The 13897-nt window shown below is 45.4% G+C and overlaps 1 protein-coding gene across 4 annotated transcripts in view; it reads left to right on the top strand.

The window, feature by feature from the left end:
* Positions 1-13897, top strand: part of spdl1 (spindle apparatus coiled-coil protein 1) — a 130404-nt gene that overhangs the window by 110617 nt on the left and 5890 nt on the right. For 3 of the 4 annotated variants that reach the window (XM_060927605.1, XM_060927604.1, XM_060927603.1), the window contains one exon: positions 6651-6838. In XM_060927605.1, coding sequence (XP_060783588.1) covers positions 6651-6838 — 188 coding nt within the window. Of the gene's footprint in view, positions 1-6650; positions 6839-7051; positions 9057-13897 lie in introns of those variants that run through there. The other variant, XM_060927606.1, reaches the window with a different exon arrangement.

The following is a 13897-nucleotide window of genomic DNA, read 5'->3' as shown; positions in this document are numbered from 1 at the left end:
TAAAATTATTATAATTGTTGTTGTACTTGTTATCAATAATAATAATAATCATCATCATCTATACTACTAAAGGAAGGCTGTCTGTTCACCTGTGCAAATCGACACAGCTGGACGCACATACTTCGCACATGGATTGGTGACACCCCAGAGGGGCCCAAAACAACATTTTCGATTTTCCAAAACATGGGATTAGTGCTAATCCAACACACTATTCATTTCGCATAGGCTACATGCTTGCGTTAACACACTGCGTGCAGCCTCGGCAGGGAATCCCCTCCCCGACTTGCCTGAGAGTTTCGATTGTACGGGACCTCGAAGAGCACCATTCAGAGGAAATCAGGTTCACGGGCAAGAACTGTTAGTAATAATAAGAATAACTAAAGTACAGTTTATTATAACACTAAAAGTTCATGTAACAGGTACACTCTTAGAAAGGATATGTTAAAACTGATACAAACTGTATTAAATTCTTACAGATCAATGGGTGAGTTTTGGGACAGTGCTTGCTGTGTTTATTTTGACACATTCTCTGTGTAAACAATTTTCACAGTGAGTGTGTCAGGAAGGTTAAAATGAAGATGTGTAAATGGACAATGAGCTAATGCACATATCCAAATTAACCCAAAAATTGTTAGCTGACCACAGAATCAAGCTTCTGCTATGGCCATCCCAGTCCCCTGACCGGAACCCTATTGAAAACTTGTGGGGTGAGCTGAGAAAAGGAGAGTGCACAAGAAAGGGCCAAAGACCCTGGATGATCTGGAGAGATTCTTTAAAGAGGAATGGTCTCACATGCCCTGCCCTGTATTATCCAACCTTCTGCAACATTATAGGAGTTCATTGCTGTTTTACTGGCAGAGGGAGGTGGTACGAAATATTATTATTGAAAATATATTATGGAAAATAATTATTTCTTAATGAAGGATTTGTTTTCTTCTGAATAAATTTTTCAATTAAAGGTTGGATTTTACTCCCTTTTAAACCCTTTAAAAACTTATTTTTACACAGCATGCCAATAAATGTGGAGGGCTCTGTGTGTGTTTTATTTATTTATATATATATATATATATATATATATATATATATATATATATATGATATGATGGAGTCTCCTGTTGGGTCGACGGATGAGTAGGCAATCAGGCTATTTCTTCATGCGAGTCCACATGTTAGACATTGGACATGCCTAATACCTAACCAGCACAGGTGACTTTTTATGGTGAGAAGAGGTTGTGCAGCCCTCTTCCCACCCTCTTGCCAGCCAAGGCATACAGGTCCCACAGGTGCATAGTATGCCACGTGTGGAACAACCTCAGCTAGTGCAGCTTTATTTTCGGAGTATAGAAGGACTTCTGACCAAGGATATAAGGCTCCTTCTACCCTTTGATGGGTTTGGAATCAGGGTTTACCTTCCCCTAGACGGACTGCCTGCCAAGGCTAAGGAGTTCTGTCTGTCCATGCTGTTTACCCATAGCTGGGGGTCTGGTTCATGGGCATCAGGGCATATCCACACACCGGTGGGCCATGTATGGCACATGTCTGGGGGCCAGACATATATATGTATGTATGTGTGTGTGTGATGTATGCACGCACGCGCGTGTACATATGCGTGAGTGTTTTACTAGGAAATATGCCACTTATATTTATTTTTCATATGAATTACATCCAGGACATTGAGAACCACAACTGTGACAGATTTTTTTTCAATATGTCACTCGTGAGGATATCGATGAATTGTTTTGGTAAACTTGGGTGCTTTTGGTTTGTGAACGTGTCTTTATTATAAAAAAAGAATATCATATGTTGGCTTGAAGTTATTAAGTTTATCTTCTCGTGTTGAAAAACTCGTATTTTTCATAGGAAATATATCACGGATGTCAGTGACTTATTTCCCGATATCTTCACGCCAATGATGTCACTCCCAGTGTTTTCTCGCTGACTTGACGCGTGTTGTCAAAATGGCGACCCGGTTTGTCAAAGTGAGTGACGAATATGTCAGTGTTTTTTTGTTTTGTTTTGTTTTTTTGTTTTTGCAAAGACCAGGAAAATGAAAACACCAAAAAAAAAAAAGACTTTGTACGACTTAAGAATATTCAAAGAATTTCTGGAAAATGAGAATGATCCAAGAAATATTGAAGATATTCCTCCAACCAAATTACAAGAATTGGCCATCAAGTTTGTCCTTGGCGTTAGAAAGATGGCGAGGAATATGAGCCCATGTTTGTTAGGTCATTTCTGCAAAGCATGGACCAACACCGCCGAAAGAAGGATTATAAACATTGTCTTTTGAATAACAAAGGATTCAGCACACTTCAAGACATACTCAAGAAAAACCAAAAGTGTCTAAAGTCAATCAGGAAAGGCAACAAACCCAATAGAGCCGATCCTCTCACAGGTGAAAAGATTGACGAGTTTTATTGCAAAGGTGTTTTAGGGAAAAACACTCCCAGAGCTCTGTTGAACACAGTTTGGATGAACAATTGTATATTCTTTGCAATGAGACCTGGAAAAGAGCACCCAGACATCTGCTAGGGAGATTTATAGCTTAAAACAAACAGTGAAGGAGTTCGCTATGTGGAGTTTTCCAAAGACAGACAAACTAAAACACACACTGGTGAAAACCCGAGAAATGTCAGAGAAGTAAAACTAAAAATGTTTGAAAGTCCTGATAAGGTCTTATCTAACTGATCGTTATCAGTATGTCGATATAAATGGTGATATTTCTAGACGTACCGAGGTAAAGTTTGGTGTTCCACAAGGTTCTGTCTTGGGTCCACTGCTTTTTTCTCTATATATGTTACCTTTGGGCGATATTATTCGTAAACATTGTATTAGTTTCCACTGTTATGCTGATGACACACAGTTGTATGTCTCTGCAAAACCTGATGAGAGACACCAGCTTAATAAAATTGAGGAATGTGTTAAGGACATTAGACACTGGATGCTTATAAATTTCCTTCTGCTTAACTCTGACAAGACTGAAGTACTTGTGCTAGGACCACATAAAGCTAGAAGTAAGTTTTCTGATTACACAGTAACTCTGGATGGCCTTTCTGTTTCTTCACGTGCAGCAGTAAAAGACCTCGGAGTGATTATTGACCCCAGTCTTTCATTCGAAACTCACATTGATAACATCACCCGGATAGCTTTCTTTCATCTCAGAAATATTGCAAAGATAAGAAATTTAATGTCATTGCATGATGCAGAAAAACTAGTCCATGCTTTCGTTACCTCCAGGTTGGATTATTGTAATGCCTTACTGTCTGGATGTTCCAATAAGTGCATAAACAAGCTCCAGTTAGTTCAAAATGCCGCAGCAAGAGTCCTTACTAGAACTAGAAAATATGACCACATCACGCCTGTCTTATCCACACTGCATTGGCTCCCAATCAAATTTCGTATTGATTATAAAATACTACTATTGACCTTTAAAGCACTAAATGGTCTCGCACCACAGTACCTGAGTGAACTTCTGCTCCTCTATGACCCGCCACGCCTACTTAGATCAAAAGGTGCAGGCTATCTGCTGGTACCTCGTATAGTGAAGGCTACATCAGGGGGCAGAGCCTTTTCTTACAAAGCCCCACAGTTATGGAACAGCCTTCCAAGTAATGTTCGGGAATCAGACACAGTCTCAGCATTTAAGTCTAGGCTGAAAACATATCTGTTTAGTCAAGCCTTTTGTTAATGGTGTTTATGAGGTAAAGGAGTAGATCTGGAGGGTCCTCAGACATAGAGTGTTTTGGTAAACTGGGATGTATGGATGCTGTCAGTCCCCACTCGCTTGCTCACTCGAGTTTGTTGACGGTGCAGTGGCTGGCTGCTTTATGTCCCGGGGCTCCCTCATGCCTGTGTTACCTTCTGGCTCTCTCCTTTTAGTTATGCTGTCATAGTTAGTTGCCGGAGTCCCTGCTTGTACTCGGTGCAATATGTATACTGTTCCTACTTATTCAGGTGACATTGGGCATACCTAACCACCTGTGTTTTCTTTCTCTTTCCCCCCCCCCCCCCCCCCCCCAAATCTGTCCCTCTGAGTTACATGGAGTCAACAGGAAATCTTTTGGTGGAGACGGTGGGGACCTCGACTGGCTATCGTAGCCTGCAGGGAATCGGCCGTCAGACGTTCTGTCGCATGTCCCAGACCCGGTGAAATGTAACTGAATTGTCTTGGCCAGGCCTAAGGGTCCCATCTGCATCTCATCATTGCTGAGGAGTGTGCTCCCATCACCCAATCAAGCATCCAGCCAGAGCAGGTCATGATATATTTTTTACCATATTAACATGCCATTGTGCGTCATGCCTGATGTAAAGACTCTCGTCTCTGTGAGCCTATCACACAGATTTAATACTTGTCATTTTTAGGGCATACCTAACAACGTGTTTTCTTTCTCTCCCCCCCCATCTGTCCCTCTGAGTTACATGTTGATCCTGGGATTGAGATGCTGGCCTCTTCTGCCCCTCGGACCTGCTTGATCCATCCTGGTGCCCTGTGTCTGGTCGGAGTTTTATCGCCCCACTCCTGTGAAGGACGGCCCCATGAGGACAGTTGAGGGTTATACCTGTTAAAACTGTTAATATTATAGTCAGGCTGTCTGTTGTTGCCCAAATGAGGATGGGTTCCCTTTTGAGTCTGGTTCCTCTCGAGGTTTCTTCCTCATGTCGTCTGAGGGAGTTTTTCCTTGCCACCGTCGCCACAGGCTTGCTCATTGGGGATAGATAGATTAGGGATAAAATTAGCTCATGTTTTAAGTCGTTCAAATTCTGTAAAGCTGCTTTGCGACAATGTTTATTGTTAAAAGCGCTGTACAAATAAACTTGATTTGATTTGATTTGATAATCCTGAGCGATGTCCTGTCCTGACTTATTTGGCCAATAAAGAATGAAGACCAGTAGAAATGATGGACGCCGAATCGCCGTTTTATCTCACTGTAAACGCTAAAGTTCCTAAGGCAAGAAAATGCTGGTTCAAGATTTCTCTGCTTGGTGTGAATACTTTGAGGTCTACGGTAAAAAAACATGCTGAAAAGTTCTGAGATTCAGATGGAGAAAAAGCTTGTTAACTACAGCACAAGAAAACATCTTGTGCAAAAACTTGTGGATGATAACATAACGTTCCACCGAATTAAATTGTGAAAGTTACAAGGCACAAAAATGTTAACTCGATAAACAACTACTCTACAATATCTGATCAAAAACAACAACACATTTCTGTCATTTTATCTGGTTCAAATGCAGCTTTGCCTCAGTTGATCAACAGACCATCCCAACAAAGTACAATGGAGGAAATTTCAGCACCTTCAGCATTTCAACCCTGTACAATAACCGGATCTCAACCTGCTGTCTTTCACCAGTGCCAGATAGGAATGGTGAACATTTTCAAGAGAGATCAACCAAGTAGTGAGCTTCATCAATGTGAACGACATTTGGTTATTAGTGATACTGACGAAAGCCAGTAAAAAAGGTTTTTAAAAAACCCAAAAACTAGACATTATTTGTTGTTGTTGTTGTTGTTATTACCTTGCCCGGGACAGAGTCTATCAGGGGGCGAAGTATTGTTTTCGGAGGGTTTTTTTGTTCTGTTAACAATATTACAGGAAAACAGCTGGACCAATCTTCATGAAACTTTCAGGATACATGGGCATTGGTCTCAAATAGAACCTCTAACATTTTAAGGGTCATCCGGTCAAGGTCACCAAAAGGTCAAAATCGTTTTTGTTGTGGTTACTGCCTCATATAGAGGTGCTAGCCATTATGCCATCATGCTGTAAGAGTGTAACAATCATGCACTGCGCATGCTCATACACGTGTTCCGATTAAAATGGCTGGTGAGTGTATACAATTTGGTTCATCATTCGAAATAAATGGACTAGACTAAAGAAATCGCTTTCAGACATGTTTATGCTTATTACAGAGGGAAAGTGTGTTCCACTGAGCTCTAGCGCTGGGCCATTTCCGGGAAATAAGAGTTTGGGTCGTGGCGACAGCGTGTACTGTATATGTCAGCCTCGGTTCGGAGGTTTCAGTTTCGAAAACTGTAAGAGTAGAATAATATAAAGTACAGACACTTGGTACATTTTACTTCTGTGATTTTTAAATTGTTCATTTTTGGATTACACTTCATTTTTGTGGCTACTGCCTCATAGAGTCAATATATATGCTATATTTACTATATGGACATGGTATCAGAAAAAAAATTTATAAGCAGTAGCCACATGTACCCATAGGGTACCTTTTTTTTCGCAATATCTTCCTTCATATTAATCAAAAGTGCTTCTGGGAGAGGTTCGTTTTGCCTGGCAACACGTTTATTATTATTATTATTATTATTATTAGTGAAAATTCCAGATTAAACATATTAGTTTGACACTTTACATGTAAGATTTATGGCATAATGAGTGTTATGGCATAATTAGAGTTGACGTCTTTGTAATTGTGAATGTTTCAAAATTAAAATTCTTTTGATTAACCTCTTTTTTTTTTTTTGTGAATGTGTCCATGTAATATTGTCCATGTGTCCATTATTGTGTGTGCCTATATAATTCACTCACTGGTGAAACATTCACCACTTAAAGATTAACTTAATATCTTTGTGCCACCATGTAATATCCTCAGTATATAAAAATGTTTGTGTGTGTTTTGTTTGTTTTTAGGAAATTTGCAGAGAACCTAAAGGAGGAATTGTACATGGCAAGAATGAAAACACTGTCTGAGAGTAACAGGGTGCTCGAATTGGAAAGGAAACTCTTTGCAACAAAGAATGCTCTGAAGCAAGGGCGTATTGACATTATCAAGCTCCAAGTAAAAACTGAAGAACTCCTAATGAAATATGAGCCTAATGGTAAATTAATACACACACACAATAAGGGAGAGCAGGGAGAATTGGGACAGTTTTTCAGCTTTTGTAGATTGTGTGAAATTCTTTGCAGGTAGCAGTAACGTTCATATTACATTAGAGAGTATTTACTATACCCTCTTGCCACAGTATTAATTGCTCAGCTTGTCACATATCCTGGCCTTCAGGCTTCACGTTTTCTGTCATTATTTTTTGCAGGGAGACATGAGACATTGACGGGGATATGGGACATTATATTGGGAGACTTGGGACATCGTGGGGAGACATGGAACAACAATAAAATACTTAGGCCTGCATGTTTAACTTTTATTTAGATTTGATTTAACTTTGCACAGAGTACAGGTACAAAGCCAATAAAATGCAGTTAACATCTAACCAGAAGTGCAGAAATACAGTATAATTTGCAGATAAGGGCCATTTATTATCAAAACTTGTAACATACGAACTGTGTGAATACACAATGCTGATACAGCTATAGAAAAATGTCAGTTTCTCAAACCTGACTAGACAAAACAATTCCATTCTCAGGAACAAATTAAATAAGCTTAATCCTCATGCAGGTACACGCCCACATTTTTAACAAAAAATGTTAATTTTATATTTGTGACCACAAGAAAAAACCTGTAACATGAAGTGTCCCAACTCTCTCCATCTGGCCATTTTGAAACTAATCCTTAAATGTTTAATAAATAATACTATATATGGTAACTCTAGGCTACATATTTTAATTCCTAACTGTAGCGGTTCTCGTATAAGGGTGGAGCACAGAAGACGGCAGGACAGAGTTGAGGTTGGTACAGCGTTTTATTGCTACACTTTTCAGTGAACACTTATTTCGAATTTCACAGGCACACACAGAATCGGTGTCTGGATCGGGGAAGAGCTCCCGTTGCTCTCGCTCTCCCTCCTTAAGTAGGGTGCGGTCACTGGGAAGACACACAAACACAGGTTAATTGCCCTCAGGTGTAGTGATTCTGCCACTTACCTTCCCTGACTCCGCCCTCCTGTCACAGACCGGCGCTTGACCATGCCCCCGCTGCCACATACCCCCACCACCCGACTCAGGCCGGGCGGCTGTCCGGCCTGCAGCCGTCTTCCCCCCCCCCCCCCCGACGGGAGAGGAAGTCCGCCACGACCATCTGCGCCCTCGGCCTGTGGACCACCTTGAAATTAAAGGGTTGGAGTGCCAGATACCAATGGGTGATCCGCGCGTTGGCATCCTTCATGCGGTGGAGCCACTGGAGGGGCGCGTGGTCCGAACAGAGGGTGAAAGGGCGTCCCAGCAGGTAGTAACGGAGGGCGAGGACCGCCCACTTGATCGCCAAGCACTCTTTTTCGATGGTGCTGTAGCGCCCCTCACGCACCGACAGCTTCCTGCTGATGTACAAGACTGGGCGGTCCTCCCCCTCCACCTCCTGGGACAAAACAGCCCCCAGCCCTCTGTCTGACACATCCGTCTGCAACATAAAGGGGAGAGAGAAGTCAGGGGAGTGTAAAAGTGGCCCCCCACACAGTGCAGCCTTTACCTCAGAGAAAGCCCGCTGGCATTGCTCTGTCCACTGGACCGGATCTGGTGCCCCCTTTTTAGTCAGATCAGTCAGTGGGCTGGTGACGTCCGAATAATTAGGTATAAACCTCCGATAATAGCCAGCCAGCCCCAGGAACTGTCTCACCCCCTTTTTGGTCTTGGGCCTTGGGCAGGCCGCAATTGTTGCTGTCTTGTTAATTTGGGGACGCACCTGCCTGTTGCCCAAGTGGAAGCCCAGATACCGTACTTCCACCCGCCCAATCACACACTTCTTTGGGTTGGCTGTGAGATCCGCTCGCCTCAGCGACCTAAGGACGGCCCTCAGATGTTCGAGGTGCCTCAGCCAGTCATTACTATAGACGATAATGTCATCGAGGTAGGCGGCCGCATAAGTGGCGTGGGGGTGGAGGACCCTGTCCATCAGCCGCTGAAACGTAGCGGGCGCCCCAAACAGCCCAAAAGGAAGTGTGACGAATTGGTGTAATCTGAACGGTGTGGAAAAGGCCGTTTTTTTCTCGGGATAGTGGAGTGAAGGGGATCTGCCAGTAACCCCTTGTTAAATCCAGTGTCGAATAAAAGCGAGCCATGCCTAGTCGATCGAGCAACTCATCAATACGAGGCATTGGGTACGCGTCAAATTTAGACACCGCGTTGACTTTTCTATAGTCCACACAGAACCGGACCGACCCGTCGGCCTTGGGTACCAAGACCACTGGGCTGCTCCAGTCACTGTGGGACTCCTCGACGATGCCCATTTCGAGCATGGCCTCGAGTTCTTCCCGAACCACCTTTTTTTTTTTTGTGTTCGGGTAGCCTGTAAGGGCGGCTACGCACTACCACCCCTGGGGGCGTCTCAATGTGGTGCTCTATGAGGTCGGTGCGACCGGGCAGGGACGAGAACACGTCCGAAAACTTGGTCTGCAACTGGGCGACCTCCGCGAGTTGGGTCGGGGAGAGGTGGTCTCCACAGGGGACCGGAGAGGTACGTGATGCCAATGTCCCTTTTTGAACCTCCGGCCCCAGCTCCGCCTTCTCCGGAACCACCGACACCAACGCCACGGGGACCTCCTCATTCCAGAGTTTAAGCAGATTGAGGTGGTAAATCTGTAGCGCCCCACCCCTGTCCGTTCGCCTCACCTCGTAGTCGACGTCCCCGACTCTCCATGTGACCTCAAAGGGTCCTTGCCACTTGGCGACCAATTTGGAGCTCGATGTGGGCAACAGTACGAGTACTTTATCTCCCGGTGCGAACTCCCTAAGGCGTGTACCCTTGTTGTACAGGCGGGCTTGCCGTTCTTGGGTCTGCCGCAAATTCTCCTGGGTTAGGTGGGTGAGCGTGTGGAGTTTTGCGTGCAGGTCCATAACGTATTGAATTTCGTTTTTACTTTGTGAAGGTCCCTCCTCCCAATTTTCCCGCAGCACATCTAGAATGCCGCGCGGCTTACGGCCATATAATAATTCGAACGGGGAGAACCCCATGGAGGCTTGGGGGACCTCTCGCACTGAAAACAACAAGGGCTCGAGCCACTTATCCCAATTATGTGCGTCCTCACTTACGAATTTTTTAATTATATTCTTGAGGGTGCGATTGAACCGTTCAACTAAACCGTCCGTTTGTGGGTGATACACGCTGGTGTGGATCGGCTTAATTCACAATAACCCATACAGTTCGCGCAGTGTCCGTGACACAAACGTGGTGCCTTGATCAGTCAGAATCTCTTTCAGGATTCCAACTCGGGAGATAACGCGGAAGAGCGCCTCCGCAATACTGCATGCTGAGATATTGCGCAGAGGCACTGCTTCCGGATATCGCGTTGCATAGTCCACCAGAACTAATATAAAGCGGTACCCTCGTGCTGACCGATCTAATGGCCCGACGAGATCCATCCCAATTCTTTCGAACGGGGTCTCGATTAATGGTAGAGGGCGCAAAGGCGCTTTTGGAATGGCCGCTGGATTTACTAACTGGCATTCGCAGCACGCCGTACACCACCTACGAACATCGCCGCGAATCCCCGGCCAATAGAATCGGGCCATTATTCGGGCTAGTGTCTTATCCTGCCCTAAGTGTCCAGCCATGGGATTAAAGTGAGCCGCCTGGAATCCTAATTCCCGGCGGCTCTTTGGAATTAAAAGCTGCGTGATTTGCTCTTTCGTCTGAGTGTCCTGCGTCACTCGGTATAATCTATCCTTCATAATAGAAAAATAGGGGAAGGATGGGGTGGCATTCGGCGGGAGCGTTTGACCATCGATTACTCTCACTTGGTCAAACGCATACCGCAGAGTCTCGTCTCGCGACTGTTCTAACAGGAAATACGCAAGGGATTCCCCGAGAGAGAGAGGAGGAGCCTGTGGCTCCTCACTCTGACGCGGAGATGATGTAGACGGCTCTGTGACAGCTGCTCCCGCCAAGGCGACACCGGGACCTCCCCCTGCTGATGTATGGCAGGACCCCTCGTCACTAAATGGCTCATCAACTCCCCGAATCCCGGCTAATCAGTCCCCAAAATTATTGAGTGGGTGAGGCGAGGATTAACCACCGCCTTTACAATAAATTTTTCCCCTCGGAAAAAAATGTGGACCGATACCAAAGGGTAGCTGTGAACATCCCCGTGCACACACAACACCTTCACCCCCTGTGCTCCCCCCAATGACTCATTTTGCACCAGGCTTTGGTGAATTGAGGTTTGATTACAACCGAAATCCACCAATGCCTGATATGTATCCCCTTGAATACTCACCGGTATGCAATACGCTCCGGCCCGATCGAGGGCGGCTCCTGGCGCGTCGGGGATCCGAACCACTGCGCCCACCTCCATTGCCGTGCCCTGTTGTTGGAGGTGGCCCGGCTCCCCGCAGTGCCAGCAAACCGGCCCGGGCTTCCTCTCTGCACCGGTGTTCTGGGGCTCACTCACCTGAGGGGGGGAAGAGACAGACACAGAAGGGAGAAACGGGAGGGCACTGCGGGTGCGGCGGGCCGGCTGGGGTGGCACCGGCCCCCGCCTCCGCGGTGGGGGAATGGGGCGAGGACGGGACACAGGAGGAGAGGGAGAGAGAGAAGAGGCTGTCTGCTGTCCTGCCGCTGGGACAGCCGCCAAATGGTCCTCCGCCAGCTCGATGGCCTGATCCAGAGACACCGGGCGGTGGCACTGGACCCACTCCGCGGTTCCTGTTGGCAAGCGTGCGATGAACTGTTCCAGTACCACCTGGTCGACGATCTCCTCGGCCTTGTGGTTGTCGGCCCTCAACCACCGCCAGCAGGCGTCCCGAAGTTGCTGGCCAAACGTGAACGGCTGGCCAACTTCCTCCAAGCGCGGAAGCGCTGGCGCTGCTGTTCGGGGGTGCGCCCCACACGTTGGAGGACAGCCCGGCGAAGGTCCGCGTAGGCCAGCCGGTGGTCGGCGGGGAGCTGCAGCACGGCCAGCTGCGCCTCTCCCGTTAGCAGGGGGAGGAGGCGCGCCGCGCGCTGATCGATCAGCCACTCCGAGATCTCCGCGACTTGCTCAAAGAGCGTGATAAATGCCTCGGGGCCGTCCTGCGGGCCCATCTTTGTTAGGGTGAGGGGGGCCGGGCCCGCGGTGGGAGCGTTGGTAGACCCTGCCAACGCGAGGAGGTGCTGGAATGCCTGTCGATCCTCTTGCTGGGCCAACACCAGGGCCTTGAACCACTGTTCCTGCTCCTTACGGAGAGTGACTAGCGCCTGGTGCCGGCTTTGCTGGGCCATGGCGAGGGCGTGGACCAGGTCAGCGAACGGGGAAAACTCCATGGGGCTCTTTGGCTTCTGCGCTCCAGATCCCGGGTTTCGGCACCACTGTAGCGGTTCTCGTATAAGGGTGGAGCACAGAAGACGGCAGGACAGAGTTCACAGCGTTTTATTGCTACACTTTTCAGTGAACACTTATTTCGAATTTCACAGACACACACGCAGAATCGGCATCCGGTTCGGGGAAGAGCTCCCTCTGCTCTCGCTCTCCCTCCTTAAGTAGGGCGCGGTCACTGGGAAGACACACAAACACAGGTTAATTGCCCTCAGGTGTAGTGATTCTGCCACTTACCTTCCCTGACTCCGCCCTCCTGTCACAGACCGGCGCTTGACCACGCCCCTGCTGCCACACTAACTAATCCCAAATTCACCAGCATACATTACACCATCTATGTTGTAACTATACCATAGTTCTATAGAATGGAGGTGGACTGTGAAGTAGAAAATACAAGTTCTGACTCCAAAGGAATTAGGTTACTCTAAGGGGCAACATCTAACTTCTGATGTAATCTAGAACCCAATTGTTTGAAATTAATTTATGAGCCTACAAACTGTCCCATGTCTCCCTGCTCTCCCTTATAGCTCTAAACCCTTTTTATTTTTTACATTAAAAATTAATTTCAGAATTGTAGTTATTGATCTATCACAATAAATGATCACATTAGAACCATAAATAGAATCAGAACACCAGAGAGAAAAAAAATTATTGAAATTGTGAAAGCCTTTTTGAATGAAATTATTCTATCTAATATATGTGAACCTTGTCACACAGGTTTCAAACCTGTTATTCATCATTCAATCCTTTTTTGCCACAAATCTAACTTCTGTGCTACATTCTCTTTTATTCTATATCTTTTATTTTATAATTATAGCTCTACATTCTCTTTTAATTTGCATTATCAATTTCTTTCAGCCCTGTTACTCACACTGTTTCTCAGTTGTCACCGTGGTTATTGAATCTTTTTTTGTTTACTGAGAATATTTACAATGTTGCCTTACCAGCCAAGCCAAGTAATAACTAGAATCATTAAATTCAGTTAGTAATTCATGAAAATTTAATCCTGTAGAGGTTGAAAATATTGTAAACATTGAGTAAATTTACAATACTTTTGATGTTTTCAGATATGTTTGAAAGGTTTTTTAAGATTTTGTAACGTTTATGTACTTGCTAAAATGTATTCACCTGAAAGAATTCACTTCAGACTACTTTAAAAATGCTTTTCTGACCTGTGTCTAAAATTATATTTTTTTATCGCATGTCTTCGTAGTGTGCCAAACCGAACCTGCAGGTTGGCCTTAACTTGCCTATGTGTGTCAACACATGTAACATTACATTTTTGAAAGTTATACCCCTTTTGGACCAACAGGGAATAGGTTCTTGAACCCATTCCGTTCAGGATTCTTTGAACCTTGGTGCCAGCTAGCGAACCGGCCTATGAGTTCACCAGTTTTGAGTGGAACCATTGTAATCAAGGATGTGTCATGAACAGAGAATGTTGCACAAATATAACAGGAGTAAAGAGTAGTAGGAAGATGGAAGTGTGTTGATTTACCTGCGAGGTTTTGTTCTGTCATTGCAGATATTTGTTTTTGATCCATTTGTTTTCTGAAGATGTATCCTTTTCCGTTGCGTTTTGGGTCATTCCCATAAACTGTAAAAATAATGGACAAAGCCTCTGTGATGTCACTCATAGGATTTCTAAAGAGCGGGTTTGACGCTCAAATAAGGAGGCTACAGGCGTCGCCATCTTGG

Source organism: Neoarius graeffei, chromosome 8 (assembly GCF_027579695.1).
Source record: "Neoarius graeffei isolate fNeoGra1 chromosome 8, fNeoGra1.pri, whole genome shotgun sequence".
Classification (NCBI taxonomy): domain Eukaryota; kingdom Metazoa; phylum Chordata; class Actinopteri; order Siluriformes; family Ariidae; genus Neoarius; species Neoarius graeffei.
This window is presented reverse-complemented; position numbering and strand designations above follow the sequence as displayed.